Consider the following 21931-nt stretch of genomic DNA (forward strand, 5'->3'; position numbering starts at 1 on the left):
GCGGATCAACAGGGTTTTCAAATCAGCGAGCAGGACCAACGTTTTAGTTTTCAGTCCATCATCGTCCCCGACAATAGCAGATCAGCTCACAACCTCCTCCTCCTCCTCGCAGTACCAAGTATCTCCAACTGTACCCATTAGCACCTCAGCAACATCGCAATACAAGTACCCCTCGTCGTCGTCGACGTCGATGCCGTACCCGAGCATCTAGCACCCTTCTGTCTTGGCTTGGCTCATGCCTAGCTCAGTGTAGGGATCATCAGGACCTCCGTGTCCTTAGCACCCAAGTACCTTCGGTACCCAGCAATACCAAGCACCAAGTACCCACCAGTACCCGCGGTATCAAGCACCTATGCAGTATCTTTCAGTATCTCGTCCGTACCCAATATCATTAGCAAAGTACCCATTAGCATCTCAACATCTATGATCTCAGCATTAGCATCATTGTAACAGCATTGTGCAAGTAATAAAGAAAGTACTTGCTCTGACAACAAAGCAAGGGGGCTCTTGAGGGTGGTTGGGACCCGACATGCCGTGTCGTCTCTTTTCTCTCTCTCTTTGCGTCTCCCTCCTTCATTGTGTCCAGTTCAGTTTCTCTTACAAGTGAAGTAAAGTAACCTTGTGTTTGTGGGGAGTACTAGATCCGAGCTAAATCCTTAAACTCTTCTGCTACACCTGACAACAAATAATCTAGCCAATTCAAGAGTTTTAACATCAAATTTAGTTGGAATAAACCTAGCCAATTTAGTTGGAATAAATCCTTAAACTCTTCCGCTACACCTGACAACAAATAATCTAGCCAATTCAAGAGTTTTAACATCAAATTTAGTTGGAATAAACCTAGCCATTCTGGTTATCTATCCACTATTACTGTCACAGCACGGGCACCACGTGCCAACGGAAAAGATCACACTGAACAACTTTAAGCACTTCAAATAACAACTGAACTAAAAGAGATGCACGACACACGAGACGGGGAGTGGCAGAGTTCCACCCCAAGAGAGCATTGGCCCCAAACCCTGGCGCTCCTTTCGGTATTTCTTTATATTGCTTCAACTCGGTACAAGCCGTTACTCCACGCTCTCCACCTTCACCCAAAAGAGTACCAAAGAATGAGCCCATGGCACAAATTTAAAGGCCAAGGCCTATGAAAATCAGTTATATCAAAATCTTCAAACTCAAAAGCAACTGGTCCAAAAGTTGTCAGCGCGTTTTGAGGGTTGTCCGTACAACTGCCTCATCATCATGCTCCACGCAATTCTTCTGTGTGTGTGTGTGTGTGTGTGTGTGTGCGTGTGTGTGTGTGTGTGTGTGTGTGTGTTTAGGCCATGTGTGTGTGTGTGAGGAGAGAGAGTTGCCCAACGCGCGACTGTTGCGTGACATTCTGCCCAGCGTTGCAGACGAGGGCCACCTTTTGCCCGGCACGCGTGTCAATGGGGGCGAGCCATGGCGATATCAGCTAATAGGTTTCATTACGGCCTTGCACGATCTGTTGTTTTGTGTCATCCGTGTCAACGGTGTGTGTGTGTGGGGGGGGGGGGGAGGGGGGGGTGACGGTTGGTTTCGGGTGTAGTGAATCCTTGTGCCACTTGTTTGTCACGCGACTCTACCCTGCGCAACTCCTACACAGCAGGTCCTTCTCAGCACGCCGGTGGTTGAAGATGGTTTTCACCTGCATGCGGCTCTTCTGTCAGATACTGGTGTGAGCCAGTAGGAGGTTCTTTTTGTCGGTGTGCACAACAAAGTCTTTCCCAACATATAAAGTGGGTGCTTGTCCAGTGTGTGCTCTAGAAAGTGCAGTTTTGATTGAATATGGCAGAGAGAAGCTGTATATAAGCGTAGGAAACATGTGGATCTTTCCTCGATGGATGCTGCAAACTTTATCAAAGAGTGTTTGTCAAAGGATTTGATGATGCTCGGAATGCTTGGGAAGATCAGCAGCCAGTTACTGAAGTGGTTATTCCGATTTAGCAGCTTATGGATCCGATTGCACAGCATGCGTTGAATGCGGTCATTTTGTTCTTCCCTAGCAAGATGCCCTCGGCACAAGATGTAGGACAATGGGTTGATTTCTTGTTGAAAAGACAAGCTGTCCGAGGAGTGTATTTTGGTGCCCGTGGTTTTTATGAGGTGTTACTGGCAGACATGGAAGCGAGTTGTTGGAAATGTCACCCTTGTTTTTCAATATGCAAATGACACACGTGTTGCCATGGGCGCTTACTAAAGACTATCAAAGCTTGATACGACATAGGTGCCCAGTTGGGTGGAAATAGTTCGGTTTCCACGAACTTGGAAGCATTTCGTTCAGTTGGGCAAAGTGATGTCCCCCTAAATTTGGATACTAATTCGAATAGATTTTGTGTGTTGTGGGATATGGATAAGCCGACGCCGTCAGGAATAACAATCGACTCTGGTGATCCAATGGTGGGCAAATGGCCGTTTAAACTCAAATGGGAAAAATTTGCAGATGCATGTTTTAGTTGTGGAAAATTTGGCCATATGCAGTCTAAATACCAAGAATCTTTCCTGAAACTGCCACCCTTTGTTGTTCCTGCATCTGGAACCCATGTTGCCTCTCCCTCCTCTTCATTTGTGAGACCAAAGATGGGGGATGCTAATGAAAGCATGAAGGCCAAACAAGGAAAAGATCAAAATAAAAGCATGCCTAATGTGCATCCTGCTACAAAGGAAGACACCAAAGGTAAAGCCAAAATGACACATTCTATTGATGGTTGGCAAACTCCAAAGAAGCCAGTTAAGTTTCGCTTGTTTCAAGAAATTATGTGTCTGCTCTGGATGCAAGAAGTGGTGGACCTTCTACACCTATATCTCATGATCACAAGTCGCTTGTTGAAGTGTGGGACAGAGTGGTACACTCATATAAAGATGCTATACTTGGATCGACATCTGGGTCACTGCCTCTGCATCAGAATGCCCACCAAGGAACGCATATGGAGTCCGCTTTCTTGATTGTTAGTATCGAAGCAGACGTGCCCATGGGCAATACCACTTGATGATAGTGTCTCATGCTTATCTTGTAAATACTATACGGATGCATTCTCCTCTTAGATGCTTTACGTATAATGTGCACGGATTGTTTAACCACGACAAGTGGAAGTTAATTTGGCATTATGTACATACAAATAAAGCAGATATAGTGGTGTTACAGGAGCATAATCAGCATGATTTTGTAGGTCAATCTTCGTATTATGTGGGATTCTGGATTGCTTATGCTACTATAGGTTCTTTCTCGGGTGTTTTGATGATGGTGCGTCATGAACTGCAGCCGGTTTTAGCCCATAATGATCCGGCGGGGCGTTGCACGGTAGTTCAATGTCTTGTCCAAGGGAATATTTTGGAATTTGCTAGTATTTATGCTTATACTGCCTCGGCACAAACAAGTCATCTTTGGCAAGAGTTGGTCAAACATCCTGGCGTTCGCATGCTTTTTGGTGCGGAGATTTTAATAATGCACCTGCAAACACAGATAACACAACTGGTCATTCACATATGTTGAGCTCTGAATGCTCTTCTTGCGACACCATGGTCAGTAATACGGGTGTCTTCGATCTATGGGCCAGCATACACTCTTCAGAGCAGGGTTATACATTTACTCATAATGCTCACTCTGGATATAGAGCACGAATGGATCGCTGGTATGTATTGGGCACTCCGCAATATGATATGAGGATTGATCGTTCTTTTACCTTATCTGATGGCTCTGGGTCTATTTTGAGGCATCAGATGTAGATTTCCCGCTCCTTTGTAAGCGATTGTTGCATATTAATAATGCATATCTTTCACATAGAGCATTTCAAACTTTGATTGAAGCGGTAATTCCTCCACTTATCTCTCATATGTTTATTGATGTGGATGTGGCTTGGTATCGTTTTGTCATGCGCATCCAGGCAGTCATAAAGGATTATGGTTCGTGGTACATGTACCAGGTGAGAAATAAAGTGCAGGAAGATAAGGCAACTCGTCAAGCCTTGGGAAGTCTTGTAGATACTAGAAGGCTTATGTCATGTGACACATCCCAACCCTATGTGTCCGTGGACAAGCTATACCACAGCAGGGTTCAGTCAATCCAGTCAGTTTAGATTAGCAGTGATCTGGCACTTTTGTGAGTCTATTCGTAGACCGTGCATGCCCAGTCACTTAGCTTAGATGCATATCCTCCGGTTGCACATAGCATGATCATCAGTATTCCCTTCAGAATCCATCAGATTCAATTAAGGAAATTTTCCAGTGCATTTAGCCTATTTTCCTATTTTTGGTTATTTTCACTTATTATTTTTAAGTGACTTTCCAACAAAAGTAGGTAGGGCAATTTTGCTAAGTTAATATATAAGCAAACCCAAGTTAGCACTTTATGGCAGAAGAGGCAGCAGGAGCTTCCTGCTAGACAGGAAACTTCTCAGCAGTACCCCCCCTCAGCAGTAGACCCTCGCCATCCACTCCTTCCCTTTGGCGTTTCCTCCCAGCAAGCCATCGCCTACAAGTCCTCTTGCCTGGAGTTTTCCAACCTCAGCAGATCCATCCCAGCCAGCGTTTTTCAGCCTTGACAAAAACGCCAGCATTACTTGCAGATTCAACGTTTTTTCAGCCTTGTCAAAAACGCCAGCTCAGCAGTAGCAAAAACACAGAATTCAGCAATTGGATTCTAGCAATTTTCCGCCTTAGAACAGTAGCAAATCGGCCCCCAAGTTGGTTGCAGATGTTTCCCCATTTTCAACCATAAAAACGCAGCCAAAACAGTCATTTTCAGCCACCAAAACGGTCCCGAAATTCAGCGATTAGAAGATCTCAGATTTCAGCCATCAAGTCGTCGTCGTCATCACCGTCGTCGTCATCGGCATAGTCCCATTGCATCAGTCCATTGCATTCGCATTGTACACCTTTGTGCAATCAAAGTAGACCACTCTCGCCGACGAGAGTGGGGCCTTCGGAGGAGGGTTTTACAACCTCTCGCATGTCGTATCTCTTCTCTCTCCTTCTCTCAGTCTCATTCACTTGCACGCACAATATCCACTCACTTTGTTCGTGACCACAGCACTCTACAAGACCGAAAGCTCTCTCTTTCCCTAAAGAACAAGAAGGAACCTTGAGCAATAAAGATCACTAATCTTGAGAAAATACAACATTCATTCCGCTGCACCTAACAGCTTACTGATTCAGAACGAGAGGAATTATGCACAGCTAAAACCTCATTGATGCATAATGATAAGAGAACTTGAAAAATGGAAAATTAGATCTAGGCAATACGCTTTTATGGATAAAGGTTGTTCATCGAAACAATTCTTTAAGCATTTGCATCATTCGAGGACATCTGCCTCTATCAAAAAGGTTAAAGACAAGGCTCGGCAATGGACGACTAAGAAAGATCAATTGGCAGAATCAATGGTGGATCATTTTCGACGAGTTTTTGCCAAGCCTGAGGCTCCCTCGAGTGAGGTTTTGCAAGCCAAACAGTTATTGTTGTCTTATGTACATCCTATATTGACAATGAATGATGTAGCTACCCTTGAGACCAATTTTACTGAGGATGAGTTACACGGCAATTTGTTGCATCTTGGTCGTTGGAAATCGCCTGGATGGGACGGGCTTACGGTTGAATTTTTCCTTCGCTTTTGGGAATCCCTTAAGCAGCCTCTCCTTTTCATGATAAATCGTGCATGGACCACGCAATCTTTGCCGCAATCGTGGAAAGAAGGACTAGTGAAATTGTTGCCTAAGCAAGCATTGTTTAAATACTTCTCACATTGGCGTCCAATAACGCTTATGCCAGTCGTTTACAGATTGTTGTCCAAAATGATAGCTACTCGTGTTGCTGACCATTTGTTTTCCGGCATACATCCGGCTCAGTATGGATTTATTTCTCGCAAGCAAATTATGGATAATATTGCTAACGCTTTTATTGGAATTGAGTATGCAAAATACTGCACAAGATGTGCTTATCATGCAGATTGATATAGAGAAAGCATTTGACATTGTTCATTGGGACTTCATTGCTCAGATCATGACGATTTGAGCTTTGGACCCAGGATACGTCGGGTAGTCTATTTTCTTTATGAAAACAATCAATCTACCGGAATTCTTGACAGTGAGCTGACTCGGTTATGGGATCTTGGTCGATCGGTCAGGCAAGGATGCCCTTTGAGTGCCATGTTGTATGCTATTGCTACACATTCTCTGATGTTGTATATGGACTCCTTAACAGCATCTGGTCGGCTACATGGATTGCAACTGTCAACTCCTTATCATTTTGTGGCACAAGCATATGCGTATGACTCCATGTTCTGGCCTAGAAATCAACCTGAGGATGTTCGTTGTGTTATGGAAGCACTACATATTTATGGGTTGGCTACAGGTCTGCAAGTGAATTTTCGAAAATATAAATTGTTGGCGTTGCATCAAATGGATTTGCATGCTATGTTATGGCTAGGTGAGATAGTGAAGCCTGATCAAATTGTGAGGCATCTTGGTTATCCGTTGGCTTGGTCAGTTAACAATGCGAAGTTGTTGCAATGGGTTGAGAATAAACTGAGGTCTAAATTGCATTATTGGAAATTGTCTACCTGGCCGCTCCAGGTAAGACTCAGAATAGTGCAATCTATTTTGGTGGCATACATGCAATTTTTCCTGCCATTGTTGCATTGGCCACCCTGTCGTCTTCGCGATTTCATGTCTCGGATTTTGGAGCACTTCTAGTCCACTTCCTCTCACAAAAAAGGCTTGCGATTGCTTGCAATGGATAAGCTTTGTACTCCAAAACGTTGTGGTGGTCTCAATATCCTTCATTTGTGTTCTCATGTTACAACAAGGAAGACTACTTTGTTGTTGGTGTTGGTTGAGCAAAAACAGCCCTGGACGCAGATGCTTGCGTTTTTGTGCTCTCATCCCGTTTCCATGCCAGCCATCGGCCATTGGCAGCCGTCGTATTGGGATGTGGTTTTTGGTAAAGTTGAAGCTACAATTCCGGGATGTCCCTTTGCTTCCAGTCTAGTGGTAGATTGGAAGTTGGTCACGAGGGAATTGTTGTGGAATGGTAGAGATGACGCCTGTGGAAATTCACTTCGATTGGAGAGTTTGCATTGGAGTAGAGTTTTGCTCAGACTCTTGTTCAACGCTCTCCTAGACGGGCTTACTCTCTCTCACACAAAGGTATTGACAGGATAACAGATATGCTAGACGCTGAAGGACGGGTGCCCTCGTTTAGACATGATGCTCTTACCTTTGGACTTGGGTTACTACACTACAGGCGAATGTGGGACACCATTAACAAAAGGTTGGTCGATTCTATATCTCCCATCCCCCCGCTAGTTGAAGACAATCGAATTTGCGATTGGCTTTACGCTGGTTCTTTAATTGGTTCAATATCGGCAAAGAAAGTGTACTATCATTTGCATTCATCTTCCTGGATCCAAGAACACTGTAACAAGGTAAGGATTATGAATAAGAGTGTTACTTGGTGGTGCAGTAAAGTTATGAAAGTGTGGCACGCTAAGCTACCTCTCAAGGAGCGATTCTTTATGTGGAGATGTATAGTTGGGGTTCTCCCCACTGGCAAATTATTGCGCTCTAAGAGATTGGCCTCTTCGCGATGCGTTCACTGTGGTGCAGGCATTGAGAATATTCCACATCTACTGTGGTCTTCTTCTCATACGCGACAGTTTGTCAATAGCATCTCTTCAACTCTTCGTTCGCGCTTCCCTGTCTTACAATTTGGTAAATTTTTCTAGATCTTTAGTGTGCTTCCACCTTTGCTTCGATCGTATGCATACTTTCTCTGTTGGGTTAGATTCTAGGTACTATGGACAGTGTGGAGAGCACGGAATTCCCTCATGTTTCAGCAGATTCAAGTGGAATATGTTCCTTTCTTCAAGATATCTCTTAGACAGTCTCTTCAAATTGCCTATGACTTGGACGAACTCCCTGATAGCCATTACCAGCTCTACTTTGATTGTTTCTGAGTTACAGTTTGTACTACTTTCTATGGGTTATCCTCGCTTTGAGGTCCCCCATGTGTAGTTCAATCTGAAAAAAGTGTGTGTTTAGGTCACTTGGGCCCCATCGAACAGGGTCCCATAAGTTGGTGGAACTTCTTCTGCTTCTTCTTCTTCTGCTGCTACTGCTCCTTAGGGTTTAGGCCCCTCAGTCAGGACCACAAGGGTCTAGGCCATGAGTATGTGCAAGCATTCTCAAACATCATTTCTCACTACTTCACCAGGGAGTAAATCACCAAGCATTGAAACCAGTATTCAAATCTGAGTCATACATTTCAAATCGGCACCAAGACACGTTTAAAATAGATGTCATCCATTTCAAAGTTCAAACAAATTCCAAACAAGATCAACAAACAAGTACTCAAACAAATTCTCATACAAAGTCCAAACTTAAAAGGCAATCTTCGACATCAGTCGAGCTAAAAAGACGATTGGCTTTCCTCCTGGAGCCTGCACCAAAATCAAGGTGTTGATGGTCCATAAGCTCTTGAATAGTAGAAACAGGTCTCAACAAATAGTGTTCTTGTGGCGGTGATGGTAGTCCCAAGATATAGCAATCACACTGGACCTCCAAGGTTCAAGAAGAGACACCTGTTGAGACTCGAGAGATGTCTAGAAATTCCAAGTTGTAATCTATTGGGCTTTCCGTGGCAAGCATTTCAGGATACCCCACTTTGCATGTAACTTCGAGCAAAAATTTTCTTGAAAGCTTGCCAAGTCCTTGGAGTGTGCGGCTTGGTAGCTACAGACATCCACCATTGCATGGCACTGCCTTTGAAAAAAACAGGGGCTTAAAAAATCCTTGATCCTTCTCTTGCTTGACATGTCAGCAGTTTGTGACAATTACCCAGACAGAGTCGTGTCCCCTCTATGTTCTAGGTAAACCATTTATGAAATCCATGGAGATACTCTGATACTCTCCCATTTCCCTAAAGGAATGTCTAATGGATGGAGCAACCCTCCCATCTTAAGCCTTTCAGCCTTATTGATTTGGCATTTATTACATTTAATCACATATTCTAGGGCGTCCTTATACATTTCAGACTAATAAAATTGCCTTTTAACAAGACTACAAGTCTTGTTTACACCTGGGTGTCCCACACTTGGACTATCATAACACTCATAGAGTATCTGGCACCTAATTTCCTCATCTTTTGGGACCCATACCCTACCTTTGTAGAGTAAATAGCCATCATCTATTGTAAAATTCTTCCACTTGATTCCTTCTAAAGCACCCATCGATGCTTCATTCTCATTGGAAACCCCTTGTTCTGGATCTTCTTTTTGAATGGTTTCCCACATTTTGCAATATGCAGGATCAACCTAACATTTCCCTCTTAGTGATTCAAGTAGATCACTGTTGAATCGAGTAAACCTCAATTCGAGTAATTCTGTTGCGCATGGTCTACTTTCAAATGCTATTGGTCAACCCTCTTGAGTTAGAACCGCACCTACAACAAAATTACTAGCATATGTCTCAACCATAAAGGGTTTATTGGGATCCACTATATATAAAATTGGAGTTGTAGCTATTGCTACCTTTGGTTTTTGCATATTTTTCTTTTGGTTTTTCCCTCATTCAGAGGTGTTTTCCCTTCCCTTTGAGTTGGTCAGTCATGGGGATTGCTATCTTGGCATAATCCTTAATGAATCTACGATAAAATTCAAACATTCCTAAGAAGATTTGCAGCTCTTGTAGGTTCTTAGGTTCAAGCCATTGTAGAATAGCTCAACTTTCTCTAGATCCATCATGTCCATCCTTAGAAATGATATAACTAAGATATTTCACTTCTTCAGCAAAGAATTCACATTTGAATTCCTTTGCATGAAGGGAATTTTCTCGAAGTAATTAGAACACCTTTCTAAGGTGTTCTAAATGCTCCTCTGGAGTACGACTATAGATAAGGATATCATCAAGAAAAACTCCTACAAATCTGTCTTGATAGGGTCGTAGAACACTACATAAAAGTAGTTGGTGCATTGGTACGCCCAAAAGGTATTACCAGAAACTCATGATGTCCATATCTAGTCCTAAAGGCCATTTTTGCAACATCTTCGGTCCTTATTCTAACTTGATGATGGCTAGATCGTAAGTCAATCTTGGTAAAATACTTGGCTCCCTCTAACTGATCAAAACGATCTTCCATTCTAGCCATAGGAAACCTGTTCTTAAATGTGAGATTATTCAGTGCTCTATAGTCGACACAATTTTCTTCACCAATGCCCATGAAGAATTACTAGGTTCAATAAAACCTTTATCTATATAGGCTTGCAATTGCTTTTCTACTTCTAAGTGATGTGCTTGGCCTAATTTATCAGGTGGTTTACAAACAAGCTTTGCATCTTTAACCAAATCTACTTCACCTCTTTCAAGAGGTAAACCTTTTGGTAAACCAACAGGAAAAACGTCTTTAAACTCTTCTAGCAAGACTTTTAAATCACTTTCATAACCACTACGAGAAGACAAAAACGAGTAAGAAACCTGATCTTTCATTTCCACATCAGAGTTCTTATTTACAATAGATCGACACCAAAGCATATATACATCACAAGACCTTTTATTTGCAAGCTTTTGTAACTCAAGCGAACATATCAAAAGACTATTTTGTACATCATGCTAACCTTGTATAAAAAAACATTTTACCTTCTTTTTAAAATCTAGTGAGTTTTGTTGGTAACTCCGTTTCAAAGAAGGTCCAAGTCCCCACAACCATCCCTTCCCAAAACCAAGTCCGCACAATCCAAGTTCATAATTTGGAAGCCAGGTATCTTTTTGTACCCTTGTATCTCAACTTCCAAATTGGATATCTTCTTGTCTTCACCATATATCATGAAGACGATATATTGGTGAACCATACATCATGGAGATGACATATTGGTGAGCACTTGCTTGTTGAAAAAGCTTTAGTTTCTTGACAAGAGCATAGTTTACAAAGTTATGTGAGGCAGAGTCCCATTTTCCATTTACAAACCCATGCATTTTTACCAGCTCACATGGACCAAAACTCAATATCCACATGCTGGTTGACAAACAACAATGATGCTCTTTGTCCTCATGCAACACTTTTATGAATTTATACTTTTCATTACCATTTATCAAAAGTGTTTGGACGACATGGATTTGCCTATCTTTATGACTCTTGTCAGGACCCTTGTCCTTTTCATCATCTTTTTAACTTTTGTTCTTTGGACAACTCCATTGAGAATGGTCGGGTGACAAACAAGTGAAGCACAAAATTTCTTTTTTAGCCTTTGCAAAGTCCTCTTGGTTCAGCTTAGGTCCTGGTGTAACCCTCTTTTTAAATAGTGGTTTACTCTCCTTATTAAATGGTAATTTCCTTTTTCCTCTCAAAAAGAGTCGTGATATCCCCGTCTTCATGAGCTTGGGCTCAGTCTGAGTAGGATTAGAAGCTGTCAGGCAAGTATTATCTTCATAAATTTGTGCAAATTTAATTGCTTCTTCCAAAGTTTTATATGCACTTCTTTTGACCTCTCGCTTGAAATTTCTATCTAATCCTTGTATAAACCCTCTTTGTTTTGTGAAAGATCTAGAATTATTTCTCTGTACTCTCCAATGTAAGTAAGCAAAAGCCTACCCCATTGCATAGCCTTGTCCCAATCCTCCCAATTTCTTTTTGGTTCATTTTCAAGGAGGAGTTCTTTCACAAAAATGCTCTCAAATTGAGCTCAACCCCTCGAACCTTTCTTGATGCTTTGAGACTCATCCACAATTTGTAGGCTTTTGGTCCCAATGATAGACTAGCCTCAAGGGGTTGGTACTCAGGTGGAGTGTTCTTTAACCTATGTAGGTCTTGCCATTTCTGCACGAAAGTATAAATAGCATCTTTGTTTCTATCCTTTTCTTCACCATTAAATTGAGGAGGTTTCATATCTTTGAGGACAGAGTTCTCTAGGTCTCTGGGTATCAAGAGAAGGTATAGCAACCTCTTTATATATAGCTCCCCCGCGTCTAGACATGGAAGGGACATTTGGATCAAATGGCACAAAAGACTGTGTCATCGCCTGTTTACCCTTCTGCATATACTCAGTCAATTTTGGTCGTTTGGTCTTTGAGACCGTCTAGCGCAGCAAGAAAAGTTTGTAAATGTAGTTCTATGTTTTCTACTCTATGCATTATCAACTCATGTTGCTCACGGGATGGCACATCCCACTCTTCCCCAATGTCCTCAATCCCATAGATACTTTGGTCTTGATTGGTGTCGGTCTTAGGTGGTTTTTTATTTTAGTATTTTCCCATTTATCTAAGTTTTGAAAGCAAAACTCACTTTAAAACTTTGGAAAAGATAGGAAAAAGTTAGCTAAAATCAAAGCTATGCACGGATGTAGAATACTTCCCGAATATTTCTTGACGATTGAGGCTGTCCGTTCTTGGTTGATCACCCCAAACCTCCTTTGTTCTGCTTTTGACTATTTAAATAGTGCAATTGCCGATGTCCTTTACTATGACTGCTCTTCAGAACTCGATTCCTTCGTCTTTCTTAACACTTGGCGTTATGGTTGCTCCGTCCACTCAGGAACCCACTCATACTTGCTAGGAAGAAACCCCTCCCTCTTTTTTCTTGTTTATAGTATTGCCACAAGCCATTGTATGCAGCTTGAGACTCATGCAAGGCTTCTTTGGTAGACACTAGGTCACGAGTTTGACGAAATAATGATGGACGTGCGCTATGATAAGCTCCAATAGGGCTCAACTAATTGCTTGAAGGAAGCAGGTTGACAAATCGGCTGGAACAGCACCGTATGGCGCGAGAGTAGAAGTGAGGAGGCGACCTACACCTCTGATACCAGTATAACGTATTTGTAAGATTTACGAGCTATGAGCTGGCTATGGCGTGTAGCTATTTGTGAACTACAAGCTGGCTATGATGAGAGAGAGAGAGAGAGAGAGAGAGAGACCGGCCCGTAGGGCGGTGGATGTTAGCTTTCACCCGATTCTTCAACACTTAACTTTACTACACAAAGCAATGGCCTAAAAGGAACCTGTAACTGAGACTAAATTACACTTCAAGACAAATAGCACGGCCGGGAAGCTAGAATGCTTCCAAGCAGACAGCGACACCTGTAGGCCCCAAAGGTTGGCGCCCCTTTCGGTATTTCTTTATTCTTTAACAGAGGGAATAAAACATGTGGTTCTCTAAAAGCTGCCCCGCGCAATCTGGGCTGAATTCCATCTGTTCTGGCCCGATTTCGGTTGTATAACTGTACTAGGACCCTTCACAGTCAGTATCCCCATGCATTAGATGACTTTCCCGACGCATACGGACACTTTGCAAAACCTGTCGAGAATCTGCAGCACGCTGAGTTCTCTGTTTTCTGCCCCGAAAATGCGCCAGATCACCTCTACAGCGGTCCCCTCGCGTCCCCAAACCTCCTCGGGGTATTAAGGACCGTTTAGGGCCGAAACCCTAAACCTGCAAAAATACACAGCAGGCTGTAATTCCCTGTTTCGGGCCCCGTTTCGCGTGCCGGTCGCATCCGTAGCAAGTCCTCGAGCTCCCGCACCTGTAGGGCTACTTGCCCTTTGAATCGGACGAGATTTCACACGTGAAACCTCTCCGAATTCACCTGTACCTGCGGGGGATTAGCCGCTAGCTAATCCAGTACCTGTGCAAGAGGCTCTTGCCTCAGTAAATCGCGCATGAACCCACATAACTGTACATTGGTCAAATGAAAAGCCCACTAGAGGGGCATAACATATTGCTCGTAGGGGAAAGAGAGAGCAGTGCGTAGCGTGCAGGGCATCACTCCTGGCATCGCACTGTACATAAGAGGGAAAGGAAGCACTCCATAGCTCTTGCAACCTGTTGCAATCCGCCTACTGCTGAAAAATGCGCCCCCTTCCTCTTGTGGACTCCCCTCAAAGTGGCAGAAGTGCTCACACTCTTCGGCTACAAATCACGAAGGAAAAGCTGGAATGTAAGGTGCAGCGGAAGTAAATGCTCATAGTGCTCAGGATGAGTGCTCCAAACTGTGCTCAAGGGTTCGTTTTTACTTACAGAAGGGAGAGCCTTCCGTTCTTCTTAGAGAGAGTGCAAGTGCAATGATCACAATCAAAATGAATGCTAATGTAAATAAAAGTGCTGAGAATGAGAGAGAGAGAGAGAGAGAGAGAGAGAAGAATACAACACCACATGGTTCTCAAACCCCCCCTCCAAGGACCCCCCTCTCTATGGCGAGAGAGGTCTATGCTATAGATTGCACAAATCTGGTACAATGGTCTAGATGCTGTGAACTTGATGATGACAATGTCGACGACGACGATGAGACTATGACGATGACGATGATGGTGTCGTCTTCAAGTCCGGGATCTGCCACGATGGCGACGAAGGTGTCGTCGTCAAGATAGGGACTGCAATGACGATGACGATGTCGACGACGACGATGGTGTTGATGACAACGGCGTCAAGGCTGAAAGCTGAAAATGCTAGATGCTCTACTGGGGATCTGTTGTTGTGGCAGTACTGCGACCTGAATCTGCAACTGTTTCACCGGGCTAGGGCTGAAATGCAAAAACGTTGGCTGATCAGGCTGAAACCTGAAAACGCTAGGTTGATCTGCTGAAATCTGAAAACGTTAGGCTGATCTACTGAAATCTTAAAACGCTATGCTGATCTAGGTCTTGATGGGGAAACTGGCGAGGATCTGTTAACCGGGTGGGAGCGGGTTCTCGCAAGGCTAAGGGCTGAAAACTGACAACGCTGGCAGAAGTGGCTGAACTACAAATGCTAGGCTGATCTTGTGGAAAAATGCTGGGCAAGCTATCCGGTTGCACTATGCACTTGTGTAGTGTGCACTGAGCCTGTCTTTTGTCTTTTGCTTCTACTGAGCACCCACTGGGTTTCTTTTATAATTTCTAAGCAATTTGCCCTACCTACTTTTCCAACAACAGTCGCTTATTTATTAAATAAGTGAAAAATGTGTACTTTGGCAAAAAGGGTTCAATGCTCTAAAAAATGCTCATGCTCGGTACTGTATCATGATGCTAATGATCCTCTGTTGTTCAATCAAAGGGTATGCAGCTACTCTTAAGTGCTTGGACATGCACGGCCTACGCACAGGCTCACAAAGGTGCCAGAACACTTCCTAAACCCTAGAAGTAGGAATAGCTTCTCCACGTATACATAGGGTTAGATGTGCACGTGACATCCCCCCCTTTTTAAAGTGAGATACTTGTATCAAGTTGTATGGCGTCCAGAGTGCGCCAACAACTCTTCGTAGGCCCACTCTGCTGCGTGGGTCGTGCGATACTTGAACTTCATGAAGGTTTGCAAAGCTTGCTTCTTTGGGCTGCACCGAAAGCAACAAAATGATCTGCTGCAGCTCCAATGCTCCAACTTTGTCTATGGTCGTGGGTCCACCTTCTTCAAGAATCTCCGAGGAGGAAAATTCCTGAAACCACTTCCAACACAAAACCATAAACATACCCATTCCATGTAGAGTGACTGGAAAAATACTATTCTCCCTAAATGATTGTGCATGCAATGCAAATGAACAAAGAAACGGAGTGTCAAACCGATCACCAAACACACGCAAAAAGTGGAATCGAAACTTGACTTCTCGACCTAAACCTACCATTGTGGCAAATCACAACGGAAATGCCAATGCTTCATGGACAATCGTGCTCGTGCTCTTTTTGAGACTGTGTCATGCCAAGGAAGAAACATGTAAAAGCGATTGACAAAACGGACAATCGCGAAACAACGTGAATTCCTAGAAAACAAATGTTCTTTCTTTTCAAGAGTGATCCGCATATGTCACGTGACACATCCAACCCTATGTGTCCGTGGACAAGCTACAGCACGACAAGGGTTCAGTCAGTCCAATCATTCTAGATTAGAAGTGATCTGACACTTTTGTGAGTCTATTCGTAGACCGTGCATACCCAGTCACTTAGTGTAGATGCATATCCTCTGGTTGCACACAGCATGATCATCAGTATTCCCATCAGAATCCATTAGAATCAGTTAGGGCAATTTTCCAGTGCATTTAGCCTATTTTCCCTATTTTTGGCATTTTTCACTTATAAATTTAAGTGACTTTCCAACAAAAGTAGGTAGGGCAATTTTGCTAAGGTAATATATAAGCAAACCCAAGTTAGCACTCAATGGCAGAAGAGGCAGCAGGAGCTCCATGCTCAACAGGCAGCTTCTCAACAGACACCCCCAGGAGACCTAGCGTTTTGCAGATCCAACATCACCTAGGATTTTTCCCCATCAGATCAGCCTCGGCTACCGCAGACAACAAGAGCCCCAACGTTTTTGCAAGAGATCAACAGATCAGCCTAGCATTTTGCATTTAGCAGAACCACGGCAGCAGCAGGACCAAAATTCAGCCCTAGCGTTTTTTGATACACAAGATTTGCATGATGATTTGAATGACAATGATTTGCATGATGATTTCAATGATAATGATGAGCATAATGATTTGGATGACAATGACAAGCATGATGATTTGCATGATCAAGATGTGATTTCTCACAAGCATGATGAGTTGCATGAAGATGATGTGATTGTTCACAAGGATGATGTGTTAGTGGATGCTTTTTCTAGCAAACCTAACCTCGTTGTAGATTCGATCAATCACGACGAACAGATCTTGGCTTTCGAGTCGAGGTCCAAAGAACCCCCACAGGACGATTCAATCATTCAAGAATAACCTATCTTGGCTCTCAAGCCTTGGTCCAAAGAACCCTCACAGGAAGTATTATGTGTTCGCATGATTGATACGCACGCATTGTTCGAATGTTTCATTCGTGATCGTTTCCTATATTTTAGTCAGCATCTTTATGTGATCCCTTTTCCTAGGCATGACATATTGTACGTTGAGCATGTTTCACTCATGAATGAGCATGAATGTATGCGGATTTTTCATGAAAAGCTGAAAAGTATATATGTAAGGAAGTCACATTCAATGTCTCTTCCTTAGCATGACACATTCGTAGAAAGAGCACATGAAAGTATGAGCACCAAGCATGGGCATTCCGTTGCGAATTGCCTCAGTTGATTGCTCTAGATCATAAGAGAAAGATTCGATCTCATTATTTGCGTGTATGTGGTGAACGGTTTAGCACTCCGTCTCTTTGTTCATCTACATTGCATGCATAGTCTTTGAGGAAGACAAGATTTTTTCCACTCACTTTACATGGAATGGGTATGTTCATGGTTTTGTGTTGGAAATGGTTTCAGGAATTTTCAGCCATGGAGATTCTTGAAGAAGAAAGAAGCATGACTCTAGACGAAGTTGAAGCATCGAAGGAGCCACAAAAGACTTTGTGTCGCTTTCGGCGTGGCCCAAAGAAGCAGGCGTTGCGGACCTTTATGAAGTTCAAGTACCGCACGACCCACGCATCAGAGTGGGCCGGCGAAGAGTCTCTTCGAGGATTCCGGATGCTATTGGCGATTTCCCTAGACGCCATACAGTTCGGTACCAGTACCTCACTTTGAAAAGGAGGGGATGTCACATGACACATCCAACCCTATGTGTCCGTGGACAGCTACAACACGACAACGGTTCAGTCAGTCCAGTCAGTCTAGATTAGAAGTGATCTGGCACTTTTGTGAGTCTATTCGTAGACCGTGCATGCCCAGTCACTTGGTGTAGATGCATATCCTCTGGTTGCACACAGCATGATCATCAGTATTCCCATCAGAATCCATTAGAATCAATTAGGGGAATTTTCCAGTGCATTTAGCCTATTTTTCCTATTTTTGGCATTTTTCACTTATTAATTTAAGTGACTTTCCAACAAAAGTAGGTAGGGCAATTTTGCTAAGTTAATATATAAGCAAACCCAAGTTAGCACTCAATGGCACAAGAGACAGCAGGAGCTCCACGCTCAACAGGCAACTTCTCAGCAGACACCCCCAGCAGACCTAGCGTTTTGCAGATCCAGTATCACCTAGCGTTTTCCCCATCAGATCAGCCTCGGCTACCGCAGACAGCAAGAGCCCCAACGTTTTTGCAAGAGATCAACAAATCAGCCTAACGTTTTGCATTTTGCAGAACCACGGCAGCAGCAAGACCAAAATTCAGCCCTAGCGTTTTTGGTTGCAAATCGGCCCCGGCGTTTTGCACCTTTACCGCGACGGAAAGTCAAGTAACATTAGCGTTTTCAGTTTTCTGCAGTTAGTACCCGCAGATCAAGTCCCGAACCTCGCAGATCTCACCTTCCCGCAGCAGTTCCTCGCCGCAAGGTTTACAGTTTCAGCCTGGAAAACGCAGATTTCAACATCTACGTTTTCAGCGCGTCGTCATAGACATCGTCACCGACATAGAGTCAGAGTTCAGCAAATAGAAGATTAGCAGATTTCAGTCCATAGCGTTTTTGGACAGCAGTAGAAAGATTGCAGATTTCAGCCCTAGGTCGACTTCGTCATCACCGTCGTCATCGTCAACATAGCCTAGACTTGCATCAGTCTCATGCATACCATTTGTACCAGATTGTGCAATCATAAGTAGACCACTCCGCCGACGAGAGTGGGGCCTTCGGAGGAGGGTTTTACAACATCTCTGGTGTTGTACCTCTCTTCTCTCTCTATCTCTCAATCTCATACACTTGCACGCCCAGTGTCCATTTACTTTGTTTGTGATCAAAGCATTATCTCATTAAGAACGGAAGGCTCTCCCTTCCATACGAACTCTTGAGCAACAATCATTCCGCTGCACCTAGCAGCATACATTTGTGCTCATTTGTGAGTGAAAACGATTGACAAGACGGGCACTACGCGCCATAGAAAAGAACAGACTGAACAGACTTTTAGCACTTCAATAACAACTAAACTGAGAGAGAGAGACGACACGCGACACAGTTATTGGCCCTAAACCTTGGCGCCCCTTTTGGTATTTCTTTATATGGCATCAACACGGTACAAGCCGGTACTCCAAACTCTGCACCTTCTCCACGAACCATGCCAAAGAATGAGCCCATGGCCTCTTATTTATAAAGCCCTAGGTCCCAAAAGCAGTTTAAATGAAAAGCCTTCAAACTCAAAAGCTTCTGGTCCAAAAGCAATGCCGAAAAGCTGCCAGCGTAAATGACGGAATTTGATCAACTGCTACGTCATCAAAAGTCATTTCTTTGACACGGGCTCTCATTTTAAATGGGAGTGAATGTCACGATTGTGACTATGTTATGGTATTACATCTACTCCTAATTGCAGATACGCAAAGTGCCATGCCAGGAGAACCCCCACGCTTGGATAGTCATGACCGTTCACTCAAGAGACATGCCTCTTCACCAAAAGCCACACTCCTTCGACGACTGGTCACACCCCTTCGCTCTACGGTTGAAACTCTTTGTCCAATGGTTACAGCTCTTCGCCAAAAGGATGTGTCTTTACGTCTAAAGTCGCGTCTCTTCACCATGAGACGTGTCTTTTCATTTATGTCTCTTCGTCTCCTATATAAGGAGCCTATTGTACTCAGTTTTAAATTCACTCAATCAATCAAACACACATTCAATCTCTTGAGTCTCAGTTTGATCTTAAGTATGAAGTCTTATGTCTTAATTATAGGATTAGCACCACTAATCCTCACAAGAGGAGCGATCATTGCTTTACGGAGGAGACAAAATACAATCCGACTACTGACGAAGGCACTCTCAAAATCCTCTAAACGACTGTTAGATCGATTGGATGCTCAGACTCCACAACTCTATCAAGGATTGGCTCCAAACGACTATCAATTGCAAAAAAAACAGGTATAGGAGAAAATCTTATTGATACGTAGACACATTGTAGTGATAGTTCTCTAGTTGACATATTTTTCCACTTCCTTATTGGGACGCTCTCCTCTCGATATGGGTGAGCAACTGATCTTCCTAGCTGGGAAGAAGACTATGATATTGTTGGCTTTGAAAATAAACACAAGTTTTCCCAGATTCCAGGAAAATTTTATTTTCAAGGTTGCCAGAAAATTTCAGAATTTCCAAAGTGCTTCCAACCTTCGGGACACCTTTTGCTAGATCCTCAATGTGTCAAGACTCCCTTCTATATGAGTTGTCATGGTCCCTTCCATTGATTCTTCAGAGTATCCCTGACGAGGGTGCGGTAATTATTCGTGTTCATTAGATTTTGGTCATAGGTAAGCCAAGCCAGTGCTTGAGATGCAATATGAATCTTGTGAGAGATTGTCAGAAGGTATTACAGAGACAGTTTGGCGCAGCAGAGACAAGGAAGCAGAGGCAGAGATAGAGACATGCAGCTAGACAATCTATCCATGTTCATCACAAGAGAGAGAGGCCAGTTCCACATGGTGGGGAGAGGTGTGGGGATCTTCCTTGAAAAGGCAGTGGATACATAAACATCCTTGTAAAATGTAAGCCTCTGTCAAAACTTAATGACACAGAATAGTAGCAATCTTGATACTAACATATCTATCATTATAACACTGCCCTTATGAAACCTTAGAATGCCTGTGGCAGAGGTGATGCTGGGGTAGCTGCTTGTACACCCAGGAAGCCAAACCATTGTGATTTCACTATCCACTACAAATCAAAATATGGATTGCATTTATCATTGCTACAGGGCCTAAAATGTCCAAAATTCAGTATCCTCAAGTCTTGACATGGGACTTGCGGCATTGCTACTGCCAGAGAGCACTTTCACGATGCTCTGCTGCTAAAAGAGGGTGTGCACATGTTTGTTGTGCTTACCACAGTAACTGCATCACCCAAAAAAGAGGGGAAAAAAACATTGGAGATCTGCTTGGGAGAATAAAGCTAACCTTCCTCATTGGACGAAGTGGTTGATAGCAGCAAGAAATGCAGCAGCAAGATGGCAAGTAGCTGTAGGTAGCAAGCATCAGAGAGAACCATCCTCCTACACCACACATCAACAGAAAAATTTATTCCTGCCGGATAGAAGACCACATACCTCTTACAATTACCTGACAGACGCCATTTGCGTTCTCAAGCGAAGAGCTAAACCCCTCGGTTACACGAAGTGGCTCTGCTTCGCCGAAGGAGAAAGCGAAGACGAACAAGGCTGATGCCAATGGAGCTCATCATCCTGAGTGAGCTCGGAAAACAAATTAGGCTGAAACTCTTCTCGCGAGGTCACTCGGGAAGATTACTTGTACTTTTGGGCCCTGGGCCTTAGGCTCTCTTGGGATAGTTTTCCACGACGTTAAAAATTCTCTTCGTCTTCTCCTCACACAATGGTCGGAATGGCTTATGACTTGGACAAATGAACACCTGCGCTACTGACAAAGCCAGTCACACACAGCCAGAGGACAAGTCGCCTTGCAGCTGAATGGCAGCCAGGTCATGGCCGCACACTCCAAATTCGTGTGTGAACCCCCCTAGCCCATTCTGCTCTCGAGGAAGCAAAGAGATCGGAACGTGCGCTCTTGTTTTCAAAAGGTTTGCACCCATAGAGCTCCAAGTCATTCACGGCAACTTGCCATGTGTGACAGGGGCCTTTGCCTCTAAGGGCTCGAGGGAATCAAGCTCCAAAAAAACTATGGTCAAACATAATAGTGATGGCAATTATAGGGGTTACATGGGACTGGCTAGAGCGATGTAGCCCCTGAAAATTCAAATTTGGTAACAACTATAGCATATACTTCGTTCCAAGACATGTGCACGAAAAAGTGGCATGCAACTAGTTGTTCATCAATCGCCTATTCTTGGATAATAAGCAAATTTAAACTCTACCGCCACTTGTCGGTTGCCATCAAAATCCAATGCATCACTTATAGGGAAAACACAACTTGTCTTGTAACCCCTCCAAGCCCTTAGCGAGACACTGCTAGCAATAGTTCAGTAATGGGTAGTGCTAAGATTTGGAGGGCTCCCTATACTTTCAAAAGACAAGCACTACGAGTAATTTTGCTAATTACCATAAATCATAAAACTGTCAAGTCAATTTTCATAATTTAGCAACATGTTTTTTCACTAATCCCTT

General features: G+C 43.4%; 1 protein-coding gene across 4 annotated transcripts in view; it reads right to left on the reverse strand.

Annotated features, from left to right (window-relative positions):
• LOC147430264 (LRR receptor kinase SERK2-like) overlaps positions 1–21128 on the reverse strand; it is a 77549-nt gene extending 56421 nt beyond the window's left edge. For 2 of the 4 annotated variants that reach the window (XM_086494756.1, XM_086494755.1), the window contains exons 1-2: positions 20900–21128; positions 20751–20811 (exon numbers count right to left, since the gene is read on the reverse strand). Coding sequence is in view for 1 of the 4 variants with exons in the window: in XM_086494753.1 (XP_086350879.1) it covers positions 20751–20845; positions 20913–20926 (109 nt within the window). In the remaining 3 variants the exon portion in view is untranslated. Of the gene's footprint in view, positions 1–20750; positions 20846–20899 lie in introns of those variants that run through there. The other 2 variants (XM_086494753.1, XM_086494754.1) reach the window with 2 other exon arrangements.
• Between the last annotated feature and the right edge of the window lie 803 nt (positions 21129–21931).

This window comes from Adiantum capillus-veneris, chromosome 22 (genome assembly GCF_014529385.1).
Source record: "Adiantum capillus-veneris isolate H3 chromosome 22, ASM1452938v2, whole genome shotgun sequence".
In the NCBI taxonomy this organism is placed as follows: Eukaryota; Viridiplantae; Streptophyta; class Polypodiopsida; order Polypodiales; family Pteridaceae; genus Adiantum; species Adiantum capillus-veneris.